The 23,468-nt window shown below is 55.2% G+C and overlaps 4 protein-coding genes across 9 annotated transcripts; 2 read left to right on the top strand and 2 right to left on the bottom strand.

Moving 5' to 3' along the window:
* Positions 1 to 1,286: 1,286 nt before the first annotated feature.
* On the bottom strand, positions 1,287 to 5,030 carry RAB34 (RAB34, member RAS oncogene family). Of its 4 annotated transcripts, none has more exons than XM_082603791.1 (11): positions 4,924 to 5,030; positions 4,042 to 4,254; positions 3,738 to 3,829; positions 2,833 to 2,901; positions 2,629 to 2,730; positions 2,449 to 2,513; positions 2,272 to 2,323; positions 2,001 to 2,082; positions 1,830 to 1,920; positions 1,609 to 1,740; positions 1,287 to 1,526 (listed from the first exon to the last, which is right to left on the bottom strand). In XM_082603791.1, the coding sequence occupies exons 2-11, from the start codon at positions 4,093 to 4,095 to the stop codon at positions 1,459 to 1,461; spliced, it is 807 nt and encodes a 268-aa protein (XP_082459917.1). In that variant the 5' UTR covers positions 4,096 to 4,254; positions 4,924 to 5,030; the 3' UTR covers positions 1,287 to 1,458. The 4 variants fall into 4 exon arrangements, with proteins under 4 accessions (XP_082459917.1, XP_082459919.1, XP_082459918.1 ...); XM_082603793.1 differs by having other exon boundaries at positions 1,609 to 1,716; XM_082603792.1 differs by having other exon boundaries at positions 2,833 to 2,898.
* Positions 5,031 to 6,247: 1,217 nt separating this feature from the next.
* RPL23A (ribosomal protein L23a) lies at positions 6,248 to 9,691 on the top strand. The gene is made up of 5 exons (XM_082603709.1): positions 6,248 to 6,341; positions 6,937 to 7,120; positions 8,678 to 8,854; positions 9,358 to 9,427; positions 9,662 to 9,691. Exons 1-5 carry the CDS (start codon positions 6,317 to 6,319, stop codon positions 9,674 to 9,676), a joined length of 471 nt encoding a protein of 156 aa, XP_082459835.1. The 5' UTR covers positions 6,248 to 6,316; the 3' UTR covers positions 9,677 to 9,691.
* A 17-nt stretch (positions 9,692 to 9,708) lies between these two features.
* TLCD1 (TLC domain containing 1) lies at positions 9,709 to 12,825 on the bottom strand. 2 transcript variants are annotated; one of them, XM_082603708.1, is made up of 4 exons: positions 12,528 to 12,825; positions 11,275 to 11,357; positions 11,099 to 11,181; positions 9,709 to 10,700 (listed from the first exon to the last, which is right to left on the bottom strand). In XM_082603708.1, exons 2-4 carry the CDS (start codon positions 11,336 to 11,338, stop codon positions 10,317 to 10,319), a joined length of 531 nt encoding a protein of 176 aa, XP_082459834.1. In that variant the 5' UTR covers positions 11,339 to 11,357; positions 12,528 to 12,825; the 3' UTR covers positions 9,709 to 10,316. The 2 variants fall into 2 exon arrangements, with proteins under 2 accessions (XP_082459834.1, XP_082459833.1); XM_082603707.1 differs by lacking the exon at positions 12,528 to 12,825 and adding an exon at positions 11,688 to 12,082.
* An 841-nt stretch (positions 12,826 to 13,666) lies between these two features.
* NEK8 (NIMA related kinase 8) lies at positions 13,667 to 23,461 on the top strand. 2 transcript variants are annotated; one of them, XM_082603704.1, is made up of 16 exons: positions 13,667 to 14,297; positions 16,390 to 16,595; positions 16,835 to 17,067; positions 17,306 to 17,437; positions 17,933 to 18,147; positions 18,297 to 18,376; positions 18,663 to 18,844; positions 18,945 to 19,095; positions 19,502 to 19,578; positions 19,907 to 20,024; positions 20,668 to 20,818; positions 21,066 to 21,229; positions 21,334 to 21,492; positions 21,676 to 21,834; positions 22,046 to 22,085; positions 22,219 to 23,461. In XM_082603704.1, the coding sequence occupies exons 1-16, from the start codon at positions 14,251 to 14,253 to the stop codon at positions 22,406 to 22,408; spliced, it is 2,304 nt and encodes a 767-aa protein (XP_082459830.1). In that variant the 5' UTR covers positions 13,667 to 14,250; the 3' UTR covers positions 22,409 to 23,461. The 2 variants fall into 2 exon arrangements, with proteins under 2 accessions (XP_082459830.1, XP_082459831.1); XM_082603705.1 differs by lacking the exon at positions 22,046 to 22,085 and having other exon boundaries at positions 13,670 to 14,297; positions 22,219 to 22,375.
* The last annotated feature ends 7 nt before the right edge of the window (positions 23,462 to 23,468 follow it).

The following is a 23,468-nucleotide window of genomic DNA, read 5'->3' as shown; positions in this document are numbered from 1 at the left end:
CTGGGAGTTCCCTGGTGGCCTGGTGGTTAGGATTCTGGACTTTCACTGCCATCGCAGGTTCAATCCCTGGTCAGGGAACTGAGATCCCATAAGCCGCACGGCATGCCCCCCCCCCCCAAATAATAATAGAGATGAGGAAACTAAGTCACAGAGGATAAGTGATTTGTCTGAGTGTCCCAGGATGGACAGCAAGGATTCAAATGCAGATCCTCCTGACTTGGAGCACGTGTTTTTTTGTTGAAGAGGGAAAAATGTGTCTTTTTTTTTTTTTTTTTGGCTGCGTTGGGTCTTAGTTGCAGCATGCGGGATCTTTTGTTCTGGCATGCGGGCTTCTCTCTGGTTGTGGTGTGCGGGTTTTTCTCTAGTTGTGGCTCTCAGGCTCCAGGGCCTGTGGGCTCGGTAGTTTGTGGCACGCGGGCTCTAGTTGAGTCGTGTGAGCCCAGTAGTTGTGGCGCGCAGGCTTAGTTGCCCCACAGCATGTGGGATCTTAGTTCCCTGACCAGGGATCGAACCCGCGTCCCCTGCATTGTAAGGTGGATTCTTTACCACTGGACCACCAGGGAGGTCCCCGTATGTCTTATCTTTAATCCAATTTAGTTTTTTAATTGTTTTAAAATATAAGAATATGCTACTGATAATTTTGTTAACTAATATAGTTAGATGTTATCAGATAGAACATTTCCTGAGTAAGAGCCCTGCCTCTACCTTCCTGGGCCTTCTGGTCAACCCAAAAAGCACCCAAAACTCATTCCCTTCTCACTGTGTTCCCCTCAGAGAAATATTTTTTAAAGGACAGGCAGGAAAAAGGTGAAAAAAAAAATATTATCCAATGGTGGACTTGGGTATAAGCACGATGTAGCAGGAGACATTTGAGGGGAAGGGACCAAAGGAAAAGGGCTCTCAAAGATCTCAAAAATTATTCAGATGTCATCCAGTGAGGGTTCGGTGCATCCCCCAAACGTGGTCCCTGAGCTCCTAGCCTGCCTGAGGCCTGCCCAGAGGCCAGGAATGGCCAGAATCCCAGAAGGCTCCAGTCCCAAGATCACCATACAGCCCTGCCCATTTCACATCCCTGATCCCCAACAAAGGACTCCAGCACCTAACCTGCTAATAACAGATATTTTAATGCATAAGGCATAGTGTGAGGCTGGGATCATTAAGCATCCTCAAACCCAGAGGGCCCAGCAGGCTGAGTAAGAGCAGCAGGGCCCACCCACCTCCCTACCACTGGGCAACCTGGAGAGCCCTGGAGGAGAGGGGCATCCAGTTTTTGGCACGGTGCCTGGGAGCAGGAAGTGACTAGCATGGTCCCAGCTACACCTCTGGGGATACTGCCACCAAGGGGCAGTTCTTTGGTCTGGAAAAAGTCAGTGCAAATGTCCAGGGGTTGAGCTCTGGGGGAGTAAAGGTGGCACACTGCCCCAGGGCTGGGCAGTCTCTGGACAGTACCCTCACCCGTTATGGGCAACACATGGGCTTCTTCTTGCTGGCAGTTAGGTAGAGGTTGCTGTCATCGCTGTTGATGCCTGAAGAAGGGTGAGAAACATGTGAGGCAGGGATTGGAGGGTCCCTGTGCCCTCTGCCACCCTCATCCAGGCGGGCACTCACGGACAACATCCCCAATACGCCGGGACCCCGATTTCTCCAGCTCAGCCAGCACGTTAGCCTCAAAGGTCAGGGCCGTCACACGAAAGAAGAATTCCCGGACATTTTCACCTGACACAGGGAGCAGTTTCAGGCCTGGGGTCAATGAGCACAGCTGGAGTGTAGGAGTGAGAGGCAAGGTAGGCAGGAATGCCACAGCAGAAGGCGGGATGCCTCTGACTCACCAGTGAGAGATGAGACTGCCCAGTACTCGGCCTTCATCTCTTGGGCCACCTTGAGTGCATCTTTCTCCATTAGCATATACTGAGCAGGAGTCTGAGGGAAAGTCAGAGTCAGGTGCTGGGGGTGGGGTTTCCCTTGTCAAGGTGGGAATTGCCCCCCACTGGCACACTCACACTCAGGTCCTTCTTGGAACCCACGAGGAAGAGAAGCACACTGGAAGGGTCATTCTCCTTGAGTGCATCAGCTAGCCACTGCCTGCCATAGACAGTGGACAGCAAGGGATGAGGGAGCTAGACAGGCTCCCCCCGCTGACACTTATACGCCCAGGGACCCTCTCTCTGGTCCTGGATACATTCTGCTCCTTCCCTTCCATGCCCCTGACCCCCCTCTTTTCTGAACCTTCTCTTCCCAGAGCCCCCATTATAGTTCAGCATGCGCACGTACTTGGTATGTTCCAGGGAGGCCACATCATTCAGGTTGAAAACGATGATGATGGCTGGAAGAGTGGAAGAAAACATGCAGAGTGTTGGGGAAGACACTACTGGTTCATTTCCACAATCCCTCCAGCCCTAGACTAGAGGCCAGGTGCTCCCACCTACCTCACTTAACCGTGGCCCTTACCTTGAGCTCCTCGGTAGTAGGTCGATGCAATGCATTTAAACCTCTCCTGTCCGGCGGTGTCCCAGCTGGGAGGAAGGGGGGGGGACACAGGTATGTGTGGGGCAGGGTGGTGCTGGTGGCTGCGGTGGGAGATAGGTGCTGGGAGAAGGAACGGCGGGAAGGAGTGGAGGAAGAACTCACAGCTGCAGACTGAAGGGGACGCCCAGCACTTCAAATCGTTCCATCTCAAAGTCCACTCCGATGGTGGCCTTGTAGTTCTTATCAAAGGTGTCTTTGCAGAACCTGAGGGGGCACCAGATGCTCTGGTCCTGAGCCCAGCCCACCTGGCTAGACCTGGGCCCACTCTGCCCAGCCCAGTCCAGCTCAGCTGCAGCACTCTCTTACCTATTAATGAGACAAGTCTTCCCCACTGACAGGTCCCCCACCACAATGACCTTGGAGATCTTAAATCTGCTGGACACAAGAGTGGGCAGGAAAAGTGAGCGCTAGCTCTCTCACTCAGAGGAGTCCCAGTGCTCCCTAGTAGGTCCACAAAGGTAGCTGCACCCAGGCTGAGGTTACCATAGACACCAGGGCTGGACAGATATGCTGGGGAGGAGTGTTTTTGTTTTAGTATCAGAGAGACATGATTTTGAATTCCAGCTCTCACTTACTAGCTGTGTGACTTAGGACAAGTTTCTCAGCTTCTCTGAGCCTCAGTTTCAACCTTTGTTAAGTGGGGATTTAACATACATTTTACTGGGTTGTTGTGAAGGTTAAAATGAGATAAACGTCCTATATTCTGAGACATACACACACACACAAACATACATTCTAACACCTCTGAAATCAGGATACATCTTAAAAGTGGTGGTGTTTTCCATTTAATAAAAGACAATAATAGTATACAACACACTGCTTGGGCACACAGTAAGTGCTCAATTACTGGCGGCAACAGTTAACAGTGTTATCTTTTTGTACCCACAATAGGACTCATCCCTCTAGGACTGCTCCCTGCCCTGGAGCTCAAATAGATGGTGTGTGGGAAACTGAGCTGGTGACCACGCCCTCATGTTGGACACCTTCTCTGTGTCAGGAATTAAACTGCCACCTTCCTACCCCACCCCATCTCTTAGGACTTGCCACAACCTAGCTGGAAGAAACGGGAGCACACAGGGGCATGAAAAGGGGGAATAACCATGTAGCTGGTAAAAGCTGAAACGGAGCCTCCAGTTGTTGGCTCTGTAGCCTTGCTTTGACTACAGGTTTCCTGGGACTTTCTTTCTTCGTTCCGGGTGTCTCTAACTCACCCCACGGTGCCTGTCCGGTGCTCCTGGCAGGCGCAGGTGACGCGGGGGTGGAAGTCTTTGTGCACGTGCAAAGCGGCCTCCTTCCTCAGGCACTGAGAGGGAGGGAAGGGAACGGGACTCGCCCAATCCTGGCCCTCTTCCCGCAACCAAGCAGCCCGCGGCGGGGGATGGGGGGGGGACCACCCAGAAGCAGCAGGCCTAGCTGGGCGGCAGGGCTGGGCCCAAGCCTGTTACTGGTCTGGTGCCGCCTCCTCCCCGCCCACACCCACCTCAGCCAGAAGCCCGACGTGGCCCTGGCGCCTACCTGGGGCAGCTCCGTCAGGACGCGGTCCCTCCGCACCGGCGCCAGAATGTTCATCTTGCCTGCGGCCTTGCGGGGCGCCCTGAGAAGGCGCGGAGGCCTGATCCGCCCCAGCGACCCGGGCCCGTGGAGACCCGACAATCACCCGCGACCGAGGGGTCCCGACTATAACTCGGGGCCACGGGGAGCCTACGGGAGCCCGTGGCCTCGGGGACGCTACAACCACCGCGGGCCACGGGGATGAGACAATCACCCGGGGCCGGGGCGAACCCACAATCACCCGGGCCCGGGGCGTCCCCAGGACGACTCGAGGGCGAGGAGACCCCTCGGCCGCCAAGTTGGGGCGTGGAGTCCCGTCTGGGGGGACCCGAGCCCGCGCTGACCCTACAATAACCCGGGGCCGGATAGTTCCTACAATAACTCGAGGCCGAGAAGACCCGACGACAACTCGGGGTTGAGGCGACCCTACCATAACAGAGAAGCCCGGGGGCGCGGAGCGGCCCCGCCACACGGGGTCAGTGTGGGCAGGGACGGCGCAGCACGGCCGGTGGACTGCTGGAGGAGGGGGCGAGGGGCCCAGTGCGCTGCAGGGCCTCGCGTCCCACTCGGCTCTCCCTTCGCAAGCGCTGTAACTTGATCCCCGGAAATTCCTGGAAAAGGGCCGCCCCCCGCCCCTCTCCCGGCAGCTCCAGGCCTCGCAGTCCGCCCCAGCCTCCCCCTCCCCTCCTCCCGCCAGCGCTGCCCCAGGTCAGGCTCCCCCTGCAGACGCCTCACCCCGCTGCGGGCCCGCCCTCACCCTGGTTGGAACCTGCCCAGATCGGGATCCCCCAGGTCTCTCTCCCCTGCACCTCCTGTGCCGGGCGGGGCCTCCATGGGGACCCTTACCCAGTCGAATTGGTGATGGGGAATCGGTGATCGCTGCGCAGCATCTGGCTGCGCCAGGAACCAGCGGGAGGGGAAAGGGGGAGAGAAGGGGCCCTAGGAGAGGCGGCGCTTCCCTCCTCAACTCCAGGCCCAGGACGTGACTCATAGGGTCTGCCCCCACTCGCCCTTCTGCCCTGGGAGGTGGTGGTGGGGAGCGTAGAGGGGGTGCCAGGGTCGGAACGAGGTGCCACCAAGGAGAGAGAGGTCCGAAATCTGGTGCGTTTTCCTCCAAGGCTGCCGTGTTAGATTGGGGGACTGGGGCGCCGAAGACCAAGCTGCCTCCCTTGGTGGAGGATAAAGGAGGGCTAGGGGACCCAGAATTCCTCCCTTTGGAGAAGTCACCGCTCTGGGACTTGGGGACTCTCCTTTGGTATGGGCGTTCTTCGCTCTGACCCCATTGAAATGTACCCCCCCTCCCCCAGGACTTTTCTTTTTTGCAGTCTGCAGGCTAGAAGAGGGGGTAGCACACAACAGATCTCACCTTCAAAGGTGATTCCAGGAGAGGAGGGGGAGGACAGAAAGGCGATGTGATATGGGATAAGCACAGTCCTTCAAAGAAAACCCGAGCGTTTACTAAACCTTGCTCTGTGTCAGGAACTGAATTTGGGGACGCAAAGATGACTGGAGCAAGGAAGAGAAGACTGCTTAAAGGGAGGGGACTGTGAATGAAATTATTCCCAAGAAGAACGAGCGTATCCTGGAGAAATCTGATCTCTGGGTATTTGGAATAATTGGTAGAGTCTCTTCAAGACTATTAACGGGAAGACGCATGAAATCTGTCATAGGGGCAATGTGGCCACCTCCTACTTCTTCTGACACTTTGCTCTTCCCCTCCGCCTGACTCGACTTTTTCTGCCACCTAATCACCGTGTTATAAATAATCCGTGTCCCCTCTCTCGACCTCAATTTCCACAGATGTCTGAGGGAGTTGGACTGGGCAAATTCTGCTCTAACGTTCTAGAATTTTGCTTCACTCTACCTGAGTCAATCTAACTACAGTATATTAATTCCAGTTTGCAGTGGAACTGCAATCCTGTAATCCTCCTCCCTAAAGTTGCTCAAGATGTGAAGTGCTCAGTCCCGTGCAGGTGCAGGCTACACCATCCACCCGCCACATAAAATAAACACGCGTCTCCAAAAAACTACAACCCCCATGAAGCTTTAGGGTCTAACAACCGGAGGGGTGGTGCTAGTTTAATCCCTCTCGCGAGGAAATAAAATCTAACTACCATTCCCGGCGGGCGCCGCGCTGCAGAGTATCCAATCAGCTTTAACTAATAAGTATCGCGAGTCTTCGGTGAGACTTGACTCTATAAGCCCGTGGGAACAAGTCTCGGAAACCCTTTTCACGAAGATGGCGCCGAAGACGAAGAAGGAAGGTGTGTGCTGGGGCTGGGGATACACAGCTGGCTGGCCTGGGGTCCCCGCAGAGTGAATGGACTGGGAGGATGGTGGCTGAGCCAGGCCTTGCGGTGTCTGCTGTGGGACCGCTCCTCGAGTTTTGGCAACGCTGAGGAGCGCGTGGGCCCAGCCTCATGGTCTGGGCTTCGGTGAAGGGTGTTGGGGAGGCAAGCCCGGCCGGTACCACCTGCGGGGGACAGCCAGACAGTCGGCTCTGGGGAGCTCCATGTCTCTAGGCCTGTAAGGAATCGGTACCCTCAACTTCCCTTTTATCCCCATGTTAAATGGGGCTGTATACTCTCCGCCAATGGCTGGGCGATGGTATACATAAAACTACTAGTTCACATTTTTAGCAAGTGTCAAGCGTTCGGCTGTTGCTAGTTTCTTTCTCATCGTATCGCAAGTTCCCCCTAGAATCGTGCATATGATGGAAAAATTTATAACTCCTGAGACCTGTGATGTCTTCAAAGGAACCACTGATGCACGTGTGGCCTGGGGCTCCCACTGTGGGTCTTGAGGCCAGAAGTGATTGATTTCTGAATCCCGCACCCTCATTTTCTTTCCTTCTCTCAGTCCCTGCCCCTCCCAAAGCCGAAGCCAAAGCAAAGGCTTTGAAGGCCAAGAAAGCAGTGTTGAAAGGCGTACACAGCCACAAAAAAAAGAAGATCCGGACGTCACCCACCTTCCGACGGCCCAAAACACTGCGGCTCAGGAGGCAGCCCAAATATCCTCGGAAGAGCGCCCCTAGGAGAAACAAGTCAGTACTGCCCCGTACCCATGAAAAGATGTTTGGGTATCCTCCATTGGTAATTTGGAAATTTACCAAACCTGGAGCATGGCTTCTCAAAACCGTGTTGGTACCTAGTGTGCTTCTCTAAAGGAAGTATGAAGAGAATAATGCCCTATTTAAGAACGAAAGGAGGCGTGTTTAGCATATTAGCAGGAATTGTTTAAAACAACCCAGAGTCACTGTCAAGATTAGCGAATTGTTAGGTTAATCATCATTTCATATGTAGTCTACTTTCTTGTGAGTATAAAGTGGGACTTAGATGTTCTTTGTTCGGGGTTCCAGGTTTAGGTTGCTCCTCGTTGCACTTTTTAAAATCTTTGCTGTGGGGAATAGTCCTTGAAGGTGAGGATGTGGGATGATTCTAGATTGATGAGATTCATTTATCTATATTGGACAGTGAAGACCTGCAGCAGTGTATGGCAACTTCTTTTCATTCACTTTCCCAAATGTTTACACTCAAGAAATGGTTGGGGGAGTGAGTGGGAAAGGTTAGGGTACTTGAGTGTTTTGGTGTCACTAGTCGTAATGACCGACCTTAGCGAGCACAGTTTAGGGTAGAGCCTTGGTAGTGGTTACCACCAATGGGTCCTCCCACTGCTTCCTAAGAAAAAGGCAGGAGAGTGGATTGTGTCCACGGAGAAATGGACTTGACAGAATTTTTACTGCCATTTGGACCTAGAATTTAGTGTGATGAGAGATTGAGATCTGATCTCTACCTTCAAAAGAGGATGGTGTACCCAGGCAAATAGAGCCTTGCTTCTCTAAATTTCAGGGGGAAAGCTGTGTTAGATGGCCACTGTAACTTTAACCTGAGCTGTAAATAAAAATTTGCTTTCAAGAATTGATGGCTTGGGTTTCCCTGGTGGCTCAGTGGTTGAGAGTCCGCCTGCCGATGCAGGGACACAGGTTCGTGCCCCGGTCCGGGAGGATCCCACATGCCGCGGAGCAGCTAGGCCCGTGAGCCATGGCCGCTGAGCCTGCGTGTCCGGAGCCTGCGCTCCGCAACGGGAGAGGCCGCGGCGGTGAAAGGCCCGTGTACCACAAAAAAAAAAAAAAAAAAAAAGAATTGATGGCTTGTAAGCCAGTTTTCAGCAACCAAAGGGGGCAAAACAGTCAATTCAGCCTCATAGTGAAGCACCAACATTCTTCGGAACCCTAGCCTGAGTTTCTAGATTCCATAGTCTTAACTTTGTGCTCTTGGGTTAAGTTGTCTAACCTCTTAAGTCTCAAATTTCTTCTAGAAATTTGCTCTTCAGAAATGTTGAGGTCAGGTAAAAGAATGAAGAAGGTTGGAACTCAAAAATGATTGTTTAATCATTTAAAGGATGAAAGCCCTTGAGACGTCCCCAAGCTGAGGCTCCAGGTCCCTAAGTTTCAGGGTGCACGTGATGACACTGTTCAGCGACCAAAGTCTGACACAGATGATTGCTGCCTCATCGTCTGACGCACCTGGGCTCCAAAAGAGGGCCCGTTCTTTATTTTACTGGGCCCAGGCCAGTTGACCCCATTTTGCCTCTCTCCCAGGCTTGACCATTATGCCATCATCAAGTTCCCCCTCACCACCGAGTCAGCCATGAAGAAAATAGAAGACAACAACACATTGGTGTTCATTGTGGATGTCAAGGCCAACAAGCACCAAATTAAACAGGCTGTGAAGAAGCTCTATGACATTGACGTGGCTAAGGTCAACACCCTGATCAGGTGAGTGGAGTCCTGTGGGATGGGGAGGAACCCAGGGCCTCTGGGCCTCTTGTCAGAAGCCAGGAAACCTGAATGGCATGAAATTCCTTGATGCTACTTTTGGGATCAGAAGTAGACTTCCCAGTGAGCAGCCCCTGCTGTAATTGCAGCCCCTTGTATGGAGTATGGACTTCTGAGGAAACATCAGCTGTCCTGCCTCTAGGACTTAAGGGGTTGGTGCTCATTTTCTTGATCCCTACCTCTAGACAGAAGCAGACCCTAGAGTAAGATACAGTTAATGTCAGAATGCCTGTGGTGTTTCCCATAAAATGGAATTGGCTTCATTTGTGGCTTAGTGGCTTCCCTGACCCCCTCTGCGCAAATGATGGAAAAATCACCATTTGGGGGGAAAAAATGACACGAACAAAGGAACCACTGATACGCCAGAAGACTGGGGAGGAAGGAGGGGCATGGATGGGGCCAGTGAGGGCAGTAGGGACTAAGGCTTTCCTCCTCCACCCTAGGCCTGATGGAGAGAAGAAGGCATATGTTCGACTGGCTCCTGACTATGACGCTTTGGATGTTGCCAACAAAGTAAGCTTCCTTTGCTACAGACTCCTTAACACCCCCGCTTCCTGGGTGCAGATGATGTGTCTGTTAGTGACCAAACCTTGACTTCGGTGATTAGTTCCAACTGACTGACTGCGCCCCGTCTTTAATAGGCCCTACCCCTCACCATGTGCCCTCAGTTTGCTTTTTAACTTTGACATTTCCCGCTTAATATTCACATTTCAACTCCCAGTAACAAAGCTCCCTTTTGTTTTTCAGATTGGGATCATCTAAACTTGAGTCCAGCTGGCTAATTCTAAAATATAAAAGTTTTCACTATATGTATGTTTCTTTTCTTTATGTTGATTTCTGGGTGGGAGGCCATACTATGGTATATACACACCTAAGTAACAGGGCTTGGGCAAGACTCTTGGTCTACTTAACCTGTTGGAACACTCAGCCCTATCACCTCACCATACCTGTAACAGATATTTGTGACCCAGACTAGAGTTGATTGTCTTAGGACAACTACAACTTGTCCTCCATCATGAGGTAAGAGACCAAGCAAGAAGCTTTGCAAGAACCCCTTCCTTTATCTCTGGAAGAGGCTTTGTATGAAACCAATATCCAGAGTTTTCATTAGCATCCATTTCAGGGCAGTGTGGGTTGGCTGGCTTTCCGGTAGCACCCTGTCCCCATACCCATCTACCATGTCCAACCGGTCTGTCTGCTTCCCTCACCCCTTGCCCAAGGAAGGACAAGGACTTCAGAAGAGTGCTTTCATTAGTGTTTTCAATAGTGGATGCAGGCTTGAAAGGTGGAGTGGCTGGCCCCAGAGGACACCTCGGGCAAGGGGCTAAATCTCTTCTCAGTCCGTGTGAGGGTGTTCTTGGCTGTGTTTGCTGTCCTTGCCACAAGTACCTAACTGCGCTTTTCACTCAATCAAGAACTTGTCTTTGTGTTGCCGGCTGGGGACACCTTGGGGGCAGAAGTCAGAGCGGAGGAGGCGGGAAAAGTAGATGAGAATCATGACATCCAGCATAAGCAGGATGCCCAGCAGAAAGGTTCCCAGGTTCCTCTGGCCGGCGTAACCCAAGAAGAAATGGGTGAGGTAGGCCTGAGGGGCCAGGCGGAAAAGAAAGTACATAAACAAGTTGATGTATTTGTTGACTCGATAGAGGAGGAGGTCCTGAGCATTATTGATCTTCATCATCATCCGTATTGTGAGAAAGATGTTGCTGACCTCCACCAGCAGTGTTAGGACGCCCCCACCAACAAATCTGCTCCAAAAGATGCCTGAAAAGAAGGCACCCATAGCCTACAAGGCAAGGGAGAGAATGGGTTAGGGAACCCATATGTCAAGGCTTTCCTGGAAGTTGGTGGGAATAACAAGGCCACCAGATTGAGGGGTAGGAAATCTTCCCTTATTTGCTTTCTGAAATATAGTTTACAGTGGATTCAACAAGATTAAATTTTGATCCCTGCCCACAGATTCTCTGGGTGGAGTTTCCAGTCTTAAAGTGAGGCCATGATAGCTGGCCTCAAATAGTGAAGCAAGGGCCTAGAGACCCAGCCGTCAGCATTCTAGCATGAGAAGATGTGGGACACAGGGTGGGGATGGAGTTAAGAAAAGATGGTCTTTACCTCCCAGGTTCAGAAAGACAGCTGAGACTAGGTTGCTAGCACCAGGCCTACACCACATCCCCTGCTTCTCACCATGACGTGGTGGACGAGGTATTCCCAAGAAGCTCGTGCCTGTTGGCTAACCACAATATCCAGAGTGTCGTGGATGAAGTACCCTAGCGGAGGGTTGGGGGAAGAGGTCATAAATGGTACTGAACAAGAAGCTTATCCCTGTCCCCCCTTTTTAATGTTTCTTGGGCAAGACCTACCTGCGGAAAAGCAAACAAGCAGATAGCCAGAAAGCGACCATGCGCTCTCAACGTCCACCAGCATCTCAGGGGTCTGCCATATACTGGAAGGGAAGGGAGAAGGCAGGCTCTCATCTCAGGATCCCCAAGGACCCACAACTCCCCCCTCCATTACCCTTGCCAGTCCCCCGAGGGTCTGGGCTGGCGCTATTGGCTGACGGGGGAGCCAGGAGGGGCTCGGCTGAAACCCAGGTGTCTCCTGTTTCCCAGGTGAGAACCCCCCCGCTCCCCAGGCGCTGCTGCCGCTCCTGTTTGGACAGCATTTTAAACCGGGAATCGGGTGAGACTGCCTGGGCCTTAGCCCGCCGGTGAGTGATGGAAAGAGTAACGCGGGGGTCCCCGGGCCACCTTCACTCCCCCAGTCCTCCACTCACCACAGCAGCGCCCAGATCCCTGATACAATGGAATGGGCGAAGGAGACGAGAAGGTTGTGCCAGCGCCAGGTGCGCAGGGGGTCGGCGCGCACGTGCGCAGGCAGGGGCAGGCGACAGAGCGCGTGCCGGAGCGCCCGGAAGGTCAGCGTGGCGCCCAGGAGCAGCGGCAGGGCGGGGAACAGCACTGGGGGCATGCTGGCCCTCCCTGCCTCTGTCTGTCCGCCCTCTAGGTGGCCTCCTCCGGCCGTTCGGGAAAGGGGCTCCCTCTCGGGCCGGTCCACCCCGGACGCCTCTGCTGCCGGCCGCCGGCCTCACACACACGGTTTCGGCGGAGACCTCTAGGCCCCTTCGCTCCTCCAGTTCTCTCCCCAACGGCCTCTGCCCCCGCCCCCTTCCCGCCCCGCCCGCCTGTCCCCGCCCCTCAGGCGCCTCTGCAGCGCGGAGGGCGCGAGCCCCATTTCCCGGGGCCCCCTCTGGCGCCTCGAGGATCCCGCGGACTTCGGGCAAAATGGGCTGTCCTGGGGGCGCCGCCATCGAGCCACCCCTCGCTGGCAGCTCCCGACTGCCGACGGAGTCCCACTTCGCTCGCTTGGCCTCGTTAACCCGCATAACCACTTTCCCCAGGGGTCCCGGCTCCCCTTCCTGGGCGGGTACTGAGATAACTCTCTCTCCCCTCCCTCAACTCCTTTGTGGGCAGAACTAAGCGAGGCCCGTCACAACCCACGTCCTTAATCCCTGGTTCTGGGGACCAGCCGTTGCCCCGCTTCGGACTGTGATCTCCGCCCGGACCTTGTACCCCTGGATCACTAGCTTCTTCGAGCCCAAGACGAACACGTTTACCTGCCTCTACCTCGTCCCGCACCGAGTCGGTACCTAGAAACTGTCGACTAACTCATCACCCATCCTCCCGTCCGGCTCTTGGGTTCCTGGGGCCGCGCGACAGTCACAGTCCTCCCTCAGACAGTCCCAACTCTCTTCTCCCTGCTCCCTGGAGGCTGGGGCGGGGAAGACGGCCGATTTGCCCAGGCCGCTGGGGTGACCCTCACTCTGCAGGCCAGTGGCGTGGAGCAGTTGCAGCTCGCGACCACTAGGTGTCAGCCTGTTCTCACCGTGGCGCGGGATCCCCTCCCGCCCGCGAAGGAACCAGGCAAACTGAAGGGCGGCGGAGAGGCGGGGGCGGGGGTAAAGGAGAAAGGAGTAGTTGGGGCGGGGGCGGGGGGGAGGTGGTGGAGGTGCTGCGAGAGGGAGGAAAAGCCAGAAACCCGAGGCGCAAAGCGGTTTGGGTGTTTGTTCTGCCTCCCCTGACGGCTCCAAGGTTACACATTAACCCCTCTGGGGCTTCTTGGTCAACCAAGGCCCGATCGGTTTCTAGGTGAGAGCACGGAGTGTGCCGGCTGAGCGGCCTTCTCCTCTGCTCTCCCCTTTGCTCACAGGGCAGCTTTGTCCGACAGCCACAGCGGCCTGAGCCAGACTGAGGGTCCCTCATGAGGGGCCCTTCCAGTGGTCATTCCATGTGGGTAGGTTTGGGCACCCTTTCAAGGGGCAGGGTGGGAGCTGAAGATAAACACCCCTTTCCCCACGTTCCTCGCCCACTCAAATAGGGATGCTATCCCTTAGCTAATCACCATCCTTCCTGCTCCCTAAACTGAGCTTTTATGGAGCTCGTGAAGAGCAGGAGGCGCCAGGGAGCGACCTGGAATTAAACTCACTTCTGGTCAAGATCTTAGACAATTGTACTAACCGACGACCCCCTACCTCTGGGCAGAAGCCTTGAACCCATATCAGCAGAACAAGAGTCTTTCCCCCTCTCCCCGAAGCTTTCAGGTAGTAGTCCACTCCCTCCCATCTTCCCCCAAGGAGGCTCTCTCTAGTTGAGAACTGAAGGCAGATTACTCTGCGGCAGCGGCAGCGTTGTATGTGTGCGTTGGGGAGCTGAGGGTGTTGACGAGCGCAGCGCTCACTAGCCGGGACAGCCCGGAGACCGCGTCACGTCCTCCCGAGGTGAATCAACTGGCACAGGTCGGGGTTTCCCCTGTCCCTCCCTAGGCAAACGCGAAACTAATCCGGCACCCTGCCCCACAGACCGAGACCGCTGAATCGGTTGTTTTGGTAGTGTTTATCGTTTGCGTGCCAGTGAGAATCTGCCCTCTCCTTCGGAAACAGCGCACTAGTGGGCAAAGAGTGGGGCAGGGAGAGATCGGCCCTTTCTTCCCACCCTCACTCGGCCTGCGCGGGGAACCCCTGCGGTCTAAGGAAGCTTTGCGAGGGCCGGATGCGGCCACGTGTGTAGGAAGCAGCTGGTAAGGTGCTGGCTTTTGCGGGGCATGCCAAGAAATGGCATATCGCCCCATTCCTTGCACACTGGGAGGGCGAGTGAGGATCCGGGCTGCAGGGACGGTGCAAATTAGCGGAGACAAACGAGAGGCTGAACCAACACCTAGCTCCACTAGCTCCGCCCCTCAACTATCTTGCAGTGCAGGGGGCGTGGTTCTAGAGAGGGCGGGCCCGCGCACGCGCTGTGTCTGAGTTTGGGGGTTCCGGAAATGTGACTCTGAGAAATCAGATGGAGAAGTACGAGCGGATCCGAGTGGTGGGCAGAGGTGCCTTCGGGTGAGCCAGGGCTCTGGGGGAGGCAATTGCTCGGGGAGAGGGAAAATAAGCCCCAGCTCCGACAGCAAAATCTATACCCGTTTGGCCCCGCCCCGATGCGTGAGCGCCTAATCCGGGAAGCCCTGCGCAGGCTTCCTGTCCTAGTCCTGGTTGGGAAACTCCTCCTCCAAGGAGGTCACGCCCCCGGCCAGCCTTTGCGGCCCCCCGCAGAGTTTGTTCTTTGATCCTGACTCATTCATTCAGCAAATGTTGAGAAGCAACTATACACGTCAGGCATTCGATACTGGGTATACAGTTAAGACCAAACAGGCGTGCTCCTTTCACTCTCGGAGCTTACAGACTATCGGAAAATTATACAATAAACAGGACATTGTTAAAGCAGTGATTAACAAACGGCGAGAATAGAGTACAACACCAGGGAGTATTCATTTGGGATGATCAGGGAAAATTTCTCTGAGAGGTGAAGTTTCAAACCAAGACTTGAGCAATGAGGACCAGTATGTAGTCTGAAAAAGGCAGAGCTTCTCAGGCGGAGGAAACAGCTTATGCTAAGGTCCTCACGTGGGAAAGAATTCAGAGTATTCAAAGAACTGAGAAAAAGACTAATGTAGTTGGAATGTAGTGGGCAAGGTAAAGAATGGAATAAAATGTGATTATCACAGAGGGTGGGAACCAAATTACGGCCTTGTAGGCTGAGGTAAAGGAGTTGAATTTATTTGCAGTGTAAAGGAAAAGAGGTTTAAACAGAGGAATGGTCTTGATATGATTTGCATTTTTAAAATGTCACTCTGGCTGCTGTGTAGAATTTAGATTTGAGGGTGACAAGAGTGAAAGGGACCATTTGAAGTCTAGTGCAGTATTTTAGGCAAGAAATGATAATTTGGCCAAGGGTTATAGCAGAAGACACAGAGAAATGGGTGGGTTCCCAGTATTTTGTAGGTAGTAGAAACAAGATTTACTGATGTTAGTGTGAGACAGAGGAAAGATTCTGGCATGATTTTCAGGTGTCTGACTTTACTAACTGGGGGACTTTAATAACTGGGGGATGGTGGTGTCATTGACTGAGATGGAAGAAACGGAGGAAGGAAAGGTTTCAAGGGCAGGGATCAAGAGTTTTGTATTTGTTAAAATTCAGGATGCTTGCCAGCCATTCAGGTAGAGATGCAAAGCAGGTAGTTGAATATGTGAAGTCTGAGGCTCAGAGGAGAGGTCTGAACTGGAGATATACAGTTGATACTTAGATAGTCCATCATTCAACAGATACTTATTAAGCTCCTACTAAGTGCTGGGGTATGCACTAGGCTATGCACTGGGGCTATAGTGGTGAAGGAGAAAGAACAAAACCCTGCTTTTATGAACACTGACTACAGAATTGGCAGAAAATAATAAAATGAATGGCTCCTACTCACTGAGTATTTTTTTTTTTTTTTTCGCGGTATGCGGGCCTCTCACTGTTGTGGCCCCTCCCGTTGCGGAGCACAGGCTCCGGATGCGCAGGCCCAGCGGCCATGGCTCACGGGCCCAGCCGCTCCGCGGCATATGGGATCCTCCCAGACCGGGGCACGAACCCGTATCCCCTGCATTGGCAGGCGGACTCTCAACCACTGCGCCACCAGGGAGGCCCTCACTGAGTATTTTTGATGTGCCAGGCGCTGTGCTAAGTGCAGTACATGCATTTTCTCATTTGGTCCTCTCAACAACCTTGTGAGATCGATCCTATTTCCCAGATCCTGATGTCACATAATTTAAGACCAGATAACTAGTAAGAGGAGGAGCCAGGATTCGAACCAGGCAGTTAACTCCAGAGTCTATGCGGACTTACAGAGACCAAGACTAACTTTATTAGGCACAGTCATTGTGCCTGTGCTGAAACTGAGTCCCAGATAAGTTACACGACTTGCCCAAGGTCTCAGACAGCTTGTGGTCGGTTCTCCCTGTTCCTAAACTCAGTGTTCTGTGCACTAACTTAGATGACTTCTTAGTCTAGGGGCCAGTTCCCTTGTCCTAAGGAACACCCAGTCAGCAGGTCTGCCCTGCCTGATACGTGGCTGGAAGCCCAGCGGGTACCCACTCCTGTGTTCCACGTCCTCAGGATTGTTCATCTGTGCCTTCGCAAGGCTGACCAGAAGCTGGTGATCATCAAGCAGATCCCAGTGGAACAGATGACCAAGGAGGAGAGGCAGGCAGCCCAGAATGAGTGCCAGGTCCTCAAGCTGCTCAACCACCCCAATGTCATTGAGTACTACGAGAACTTCCTGGAGGACAAGGCGCTCATGATCGCCATGGAATATGCACCAGGTGGGCCAGCCTCCTTGCACTGGCCTGGCTCCAAGGGCCTCTCACCTCTGGGACAGGCAGGCACAGATCAGCCAGCTTCCCTCCTTGGAATGGGCTTGGCTGAGGGTCAGAGGTATAGGGTTCTGACCCCAGTTGTGTGACACTGGCAAGCCCTTGCCCTGTCTGGGTCTTTAGTTTCGTAAAAGGAACATCTCAAGCATGGAGAAACCTGGATCTTGACTAGTTCCTTGCGACTGCAGGTGGCACCCTGGCTGAGTTCATCCAGAAGCGCTGTAATTCCCTGCTGGAGGAGGAGACCATCCTGCACTTCTTTGTGCAGATCCTGCTGGCGCTGCATCACGTGCACACCCACCTCATCCTGCACCGGGACCTCAAGACCCAAAACATCCTTCTAGACAAACACCGCATGGTCGTCAAGATTGGTGACTTCGGCATCTCCAAGATCCTTAGCAGCAAGAGCAAGGCCTATACGGTGCCTGGGCATGGAGGGGACCTCAAGGGTGCTGGAGGTTTTGAGGGCCAAGGTCTACTTTGCATCCCTGTCCCCAGCCCCACCCCCGCAAGACCTTGGCCCCTTAGTCCCTGGCTGGATGGTCCTGCAGGAGGAAACACTTTTGCCTACTTTGGAGAGAAGCTGTCTCAAAGTGGGCTTTTGGGCAGAGCCTTGGTCCTCCCACCCCGGGGCTGTAATATCAGCTTCCCTCCTGCAGGTGGTGGGTACTCCATGCTACATTTCCCCTGAATTGTGTGAGGGCAAGCCCTACAACCAGAAGAGTGACATCTGGGCCCTGGGCTGTGTTCTGTATGAGCTGGCCAGCCTCAAGAGGGCCTTTGAGGCTGCGGTGAGTAAGTCCCCCCAGGGGGACAACTGGGATCCCTACCTCTATCTCCTGAAGTCCTTGGCTCCAACCACTTCTGTGTTTCTTCTCTTGTGGCTCACTTATGTCTCTCTCATCAGACTGGTGGATTACCCCAGGCCAGGGCTGTGGCTTCCCTAAGACTATGGGTTCCTTAAGGTAGGGCTTGGGTCCCCCCATTAAACTGAGGGCTCCTGAGGGTAGGGCTCTCCCATCAGATTAGGGACCCTCCTAAGGGCAAGACGTGAGTTTTCCCAACATGCAGCCAGCTGACATGGCTGCAGCTCCCCTATCAGAGGTTCTTGAAAGCAGGGTTTGGCTCCCCTATCATCCTGGGAGTCCCCTCACCATACCGATGGCTTCTGAGTGCAGGGCTGTGGCCACCCCACCAGGCTAGGGGCTGGGCCTGGAGCTGGGGGTGTTGCAGGTTAAGAGCCTGGCCTGAGGTTCTGGCCAACCCCACACGTGGTGCCTTCACAGAACCTGCCAGCGCTGGTGCTGAAGATCATGAGCGGCACCTTTGCGCCCATCTCTGACCGGTACAGCCCTGAGCTGCGCCAGCTGGTTCTGAGTCTTCTCAGCCTGGAGCCTGCACAGCGGCCACCGCTCAGCCACATCATGGCGCAGCCACTCTGCATCCGGGCGCTCTTCAACCTCCACACCGACCTGGGCAGCGTCCGCATGCGGAGGCCAGTGTAGGGAGGGGGCCCTGGGCAGCAGTGGGGCACCCCGTGGGAGCACAGTAGGCCTGGGGCAGAGAGGGGCATTCTCGGCAAGTCCACCATTTCTGGGTGTGGGGATGCCAAGGAGGGTCCTTGTCCTGAAGCCCCCATCTGTCCTGCAGGGCAGAGAAGCCCCTGGCCACCGGGCCACCCATGGCCCCCGGCAGCACAGGGGGCAGGACCACCAGTGGCCGTTGCAGAGGTAAGTCGGGGCGACCGCAGGGGTTCCAACGGACACCATGGCATTCCCACCAATTTATTATTTTTTTTAATTAATTAATTAAGGCTGTGCGGGGTCTTAGTTGCGGCATGTGGGGATCTTTGTTGCAGCACGTGGGGATTTTTAGTTGCGGCATGCATGTGGGATCTAGTTCCCTGACCAGGGATCGAACCTGGTCCCCTGAATTGGGAGCGTGGAGTCTTATCCACTGGACCACCAGGGAAGTCCATCCCACCAATTTAATAGGCCTGATGAGTTGTCCCCGCAGGTGTCCCCCGGGGACCTGCCCGGCCGGCCATTCCGCCGCCGCTGTCATCGGTGTACACGTGGGGTGGCGGGCTCAGTGTGCCGCTGCGGCTGCCAATGCTCAACACAGAGGTGGTCCAGGTGGCAGCGGGGCGCACGCAGAAGGCTGGGGTCACGCGCTCCGGGCGCCTCATACTTTGGGAGGTGAGCAGGCGGGGTGGGGGTGGGGGCCTGAATAGAGGGGGGCGTGGCTCAGGAGCTGAGCACTCAGGCCCCGCCCACGCCCTCCCCTGTCCCCTCGCAGGCCCCGCCCCTAGGCGCTGGAGGGGGCCCCCTCCTCCCTGGGGCGGTGGAGCAGCAGCAGCCCCAGTTCGTCTCCCGTTTCCTGGAGGGCCAGTCGGGTGTGACTATCAAGCATGTGGCCTGTGGGGACCTCTTCACGGCCTGCCTGACTGGTGAGCCGGTCAGGGGACTAGCCTGTGGGGACTCAGCTATAAGAAGACCCCCCCAGAGCAATTTCCTTCCTTGCCTATCATTTGCTAACTGCTCACTTAATAATGCTTTTATCTTCCAGGGAGTGCTTTACTTACCTGATCTCCTTTACCTTCACAGCAGGCCTGGCAAGGCAGTTATATCATCCCCATTTGACAGATGTAGAAACTAAGGCTCAGAGGCTGTCACTTGTCCAAAGTCACACACTTGGGAAGAAAGACCCCAGTCCTTTTCTCCCCCCATCCAATTCTTCCTGCCCTAGCCTCCAACTAACTTTTTCTTGCTCCTCCGATCCAAGGTTGCACTGGTCTGTCTGGAAAAACAGCCTAACCTCTTTCCTTTCCCTTTCCTCACTGCTCCCCTCCCCAGACCGAGGCATCATCATGACCTTTGGCAGTGGCAGCAATGGGTGCCTAGGCCATGGCAGCCTCAATGACATCAGCCAGGTGGGTTTTGAGTGTACATTGGGGAGGAGGAAGTGGGGAGATGGCAAGCAGCCCACATTTGAGAGCTGACACCCAGCTTGGGGGCAGGGGAATCCCCAGCAGCCACAGGTCCCTGTACCTCCCAGGCTGCACCTGTTCTGGGCAGCATCTGGGGAAGTACAGAAAGACCAGGCTTCCCCAATGGTTGCAATATGTGTGTGGGGGAGTTAAAGAGACAGCCACCTCGTGAGAATTTGCAGCCTCCAACTTCATCCCTACAGAGGATGCTGAGGCCAGGTGGCTAGTCCAGGCCCCTTGCCCAGTCTGCCCTTGCTTCCGCTCTCTCTAGCCCACCATTGTGGAGGCCCTGCTGGGCTATGAGATGGTGCAGGTGGCCTGTGGGGCGTCTCATGTGCTGGCCTTGTCCACTGAGCGGGAACTATTTGCCTGGGGCCGCGGAGATGGTGGTAAGATTTCACTCTGTTCTAGCCTCTGGAACCCCCCCAGCCATGATTTGTTCCTCTTCATAGCCATCTTCTACCCTATGGCCTGTTTTCTCCTCCTCCTTTTCTCTCTGATTCATTTATTCACTCGACAAACCTTTATTGCACACCCAATACGTGCCCACCTTGTGCTGGGTGCTGAGACAAGATGAACATGATGTCGATTCCTTCGGGTGCTCATGATGTAATGAGAGAGATTTCATTCATCCAGAAGTATACGTTGTGCCCCTCGCTGGGTCAGGCATCAGGCTGGGCATTGAAACTAGGGATGACTTAGATAGGGGGTCCCTGTCCTCCTGGAGGGCTCAGTCTAGATGGGGGAAGGATGACACATCTCCAACATGATAGAGGACAGACAGCATCAGGGCTCACCCAAGGTCCAGAGGTGTGGGGACACAAGGAATGGCAAGGGACTCTACCTGGCGAACACAGACGTGGCAGCTGAGCAGGGCCTTAAAGGAGGAGTAGAACTTTGACCCACGGAGGGGCCAAGGATGGGCGTTTCAGTCAGGAACAGCCTTCACTCATGCTGCACTGTGGGTCCTCCTTATCCTAGTATCACTAACCCTAAAGCTCAAACTAGCCCAGTGCCGGTTTCTCCTTGCAGGCCGGCTGGGACTAGGCACCAGGGAGTCCCACAGCTGCCCCCAGCAGGTACCCATGCCCCCAGGACAGGAAGCCCAGCGGGTTGTATGTGGCATTGACTCCTCCATGATCCTCACTGTGCCCGGCCAAGCCCTGGCCTGTGGGAGCAACAGGTACGTCAACTAGGTGCACTACAGTGACTAGCCTGCCCTCTCCCCCACCCTCCTTAGCTGCCAGTGCTCCATCTGTCATTGCCTACCTCCCACCAGGGATTAGAACTGAGGGGGCCTTGAGTGTTCTGTGGGTTCAACCCAGTGTAAGACATGTCCCCTGGTGCACCAGCTCCTGCCCAGATAGGTGGGGGGACGACAGTCTATATAAACGGTGTCAGCTGGACTTGGCTTTTGGCTCTGCCCTCAGGTTCAACAAGCTGGGCCTGGATCATCTCTCCCTAGGGGAGGAGCCTGCCCCACACCAGCAAGTGGAGGAGGCCCTGAGCTTCACACCACTAGGTTCTGCACCCCTGGACCGGGAGCCCCTGCTGAGCGTGGACCTGGGCACTGCTCATTCAGCTGCTGTAACTGGTAAGTAGGGCCTGGGCACAGGAGGCCAAAGGTGGGCTCCCCTGGCTTCCCTGGGCCCTCTGCTGAGGCACCCTTTCCTTCCTTTCCTCTCTCCTCCCCTACAGCCTGTGGTGACTGCTATACATTCGGCAGCAATCAGCATGGGCAGTTGGGTACCATCGCTCGCCGGGTCAGCCGGGTACCTTGTCAAGTCCAGGGCCTCCAGGGAATCAAGATAGCAATGGTGGCCTGTGGGGATGCCTTCACTGTGGCCATTGGGGCAGGTGATTAGTGGGCACTATGGGGGCAGGTAGGGGTGTGGGCAGACCCAGGGGCAATGGGGGGGTATGCTCAGGGCTACTGAACTCAGCAACCCCATGTTGGGGCCAGTATGGCAATCTAGGAAGCTAGCTGCTTGCTAAGGTATGTCTGTCTCCTATTTCTCTCCTTGGGATTCTCTTTGGCAGAAAGTGAAGTGTACTCTTGGGGCAAAGGGGCCCGAGGTCGACTGGGAAGGAGGGATGAGGATGCTGGACTCCCTAGGCCAGTGCAGCTGGATGAGACACACCCCTACACAGTAACTTCTGTGTCCTGTTGCCATGGAAACACTCTCCTGGCTATCCGCCGTGAGTTATGACTTCACCCTCACCCACACAAGGGTTAACCCAGCTGGCCCCTGCCCACATTCCCATCCCCGGTGGTCACAGCCCAAATTATTAAAAGCATTTTCAGCCCCCAGATAAATGAAAGCAGAAGCTGCTGGGCAAAAGTGAGCTCCTGGGGTGGGCAAGGGTAGGTGCTTCTTGTGCCTGAAGGGCTGCCTCCGCTCCTCCCCAGGGCCCAAATGCGTTCTTTCTCCTCCAACCCTCAAGTCCAGTTTAGTTTGAACCTCTATTTCTGGCCTGGCAGAGTCCAGGGCCCGGTGTGGGAGTGAGAGTGGAAGTAGCTGAGGCTTGCTGGAGGCGTCGCCCTCTGGGAGGCTGCAGGGGTTTCTCTTCTGTGCTCTCCAGCGGTCACAGACGAGCCAGTCCCCCCTTGAGGCACCTGGATCCACCTCTGGACGACCCTGATACCGCTTCTCCTGTAAATGTCCTTGAAAAGTTCAGGTGCCTCAGGCATGACCAGCCCCCTGGATTGTATCATCAATGGGGTCTAAGAACCAGTAAAGCCCCTGCTCTGCCTTTGGCCCTGGATATGTAAAACTCAACCCACCCTATTCCCCCAACATCCCTCTTTCCCCTCCCCACCCCTTCTTATCTTTAGTCAACGTCCCCAGGGTTCAGCCTGGCTAGAGTTGGAGACCAGATGTAACTTTCGGAAGCAGGGAGGTCTCCAGAGCCTCTGCAGAAAAAGGCTGGAGGTAGCTGTGGCTCCACCTAGACGCTGCCCCTTCCCCCAGCCCAGTTAGAAAATAAGTCGCTGGTGTCTACTGGGAGCGCAGCTCAGTGCTTTGGAGTAAGGCAAGCTGGGGCCTGCCTGTTCTGGCCATTCCAGAGGCCTAGCCCCTGCATTGCCTGGGGCAGGGAGGTCCCAGGAGTGCTACCACCCGCCCCCACTCCTATATCCCGAGGCACGGGTTTACACAATCTGAGTGCCTCCCTTCCCCGGGGGGAGTGCATGGGCTGCGGTATGCTGTAGAGGACAGCCCTGCTGAAGCTTGCCCTTCACCCCATGCCATTCCCCCAAAGCACGTTGGGAGAAAGGGTAGCTGGCTGGACCAGACTAGTTTCCCAGATGACTGGGAAGTAGCGCCAATAAAAAATCAGCTGCCTGCCTAGAGTGTGGTCTCTTGAGGGCTGGGGGTGGCGGCCACCCCAGGGCTGGGCTGGGCTCCATCTGGGCTGCAGGGCCGCGGTGGAGAGAGGAATGTGGGCGCAGCCTGAGGCCCGGGCCGAGGTTCCTCTGGCCCAGTTCCCAGCCCGGCCTCCCCGCCCAGCTGGGCTCCCCGGATCTGGTTGCCAAGCTTCAGCTGCCTAGCACCTGCAAGCTGGAGCTCCGGGCCCCGGGGCGACACGTGGCCCGCGAGGCCGAGCTGTTGACTCCGGAGAAGCGAATCTTTGGGGTGCGGCCCGTCCCCCGAGGCTCGCCGCCCCATCCAGCATCAGAGCTCCCCCCCACCCCACCCCCGACCCTGGGGAGTAGCGGGGCCTCGATCTCTGTTCCCGAGCATAAAGAGGAGACCCTGCTTCCTGGAGGGGGAGAGTGTCTGAGTGCCGACCCCGAAGCTGCCGGACGGCCGGGTGGGTGGGGAGTCCGGTGG

Source organism: Mesoplodon mirus, assembly GCF_964341445.2.
Source record: "Mesoplodon mirus genome assembly, chromosome: 18".
Classification (NCBI taxonomy): domain Eukaryota; kingdom Metazoa; phylum Chordata; class Mammalia; order Artiodactyla; family Ziphiidae; genus Mesoplodon; species Mesoplodon mirus.
Note: the sequence above shows the minus strand (reverse complement) of the source record. Positions and strands in the feature narration are given on the sequence as shown.

Excerpts from the sequence above, each read along its gene's own strand:
- RAB34 (XM_082603791.1), bottom strand. The coding sequence starts at position 4,095 with ATGAACATTCTGGCGCCGGTGCGGAGGGACCGCGTCCTGACGGAGCTG. Across the intron at positions 2,514-2,628 it reads GTCCCCTTCAGTCTGCAGCT|CTGGGACACCGCCGGACAGG; the intron begins GTGAGTTCTTCC and ends CCTTCCTCCCAG. Across the intron at positions 2,083-2,271 it reads GCCTCCCTGGAACATACCAA|GCAGTGGCTAGCTGATGCAC; the intron begins GTACGTGCGCAT and ends TGTCTATGGCAG.
- RPL23A (XM_082603709.1), top strand. The coding sequence starts at position 6,317 with ATGGCGCCGAAGACGAAGAAGGAAG. Across the intron at positions 6,342-6,936 it reads GCCGAAGACGAAGAAGGAAG|TCCCTGCCCCTCCCAAAGCC; the intron begins GTGTGTGCTGGG and ends TCCTTCTCTCAG. Across the intron at positions 8,855-9,357 it reads AAGGTCAACACCCTGATCAG|GCCTGATGGAGAGAAGAAGG; the intron begins GTGAGTGGAGTC and ends CCTCCACCCTAG.
- NEK8 (XM_082603704.1), top strand. The coding sequence starts at position 14,251 with ATGGAGAAGTACGAGCGGATCCGAGTGGTGGGCAGAGGTGCCTTCGG. Across the intron at positions 19,579-19,906 it reads GCCTCAATGACATCAGCCAG|CCCACCATTGTGGAGGCCCT; the intron begins GTGGGTTTTGAG and ends CGCTCTCTCTAG. Across the intron at positions 20,025-20,667 it reads CTGGGGCCGCGGAGATGGTG|GCCGGCTGGGACTAGGCACC; the intron begins GTAAGATTTCAC and ends TTCTCCTTGCAG.
- TLCD1 (XM_082603707.1), bottom strand. The coding sequence starts at position 11,881 with ATGCCCCCAGTGCTGTTCCCCGCCCTGCCGCTGCTCCTGGGCGCCACG. Across the intron at positions 11,358-11,687 it reads GGGATCTGGGCGCTGCTGTG|TATATGGCAGACCCCTGAGA; the intron begins GTGAGTGGAGGA and ends CTTCCCTTCCAG. Across the intron at positions 11,182-11,274 it reads GCTTGTTTGCTTTTCCGCAG|GGTACTTCATCCACGACACT; the intron begins GTAGGTCTTGCC and ends ACCCTCCGCTAG.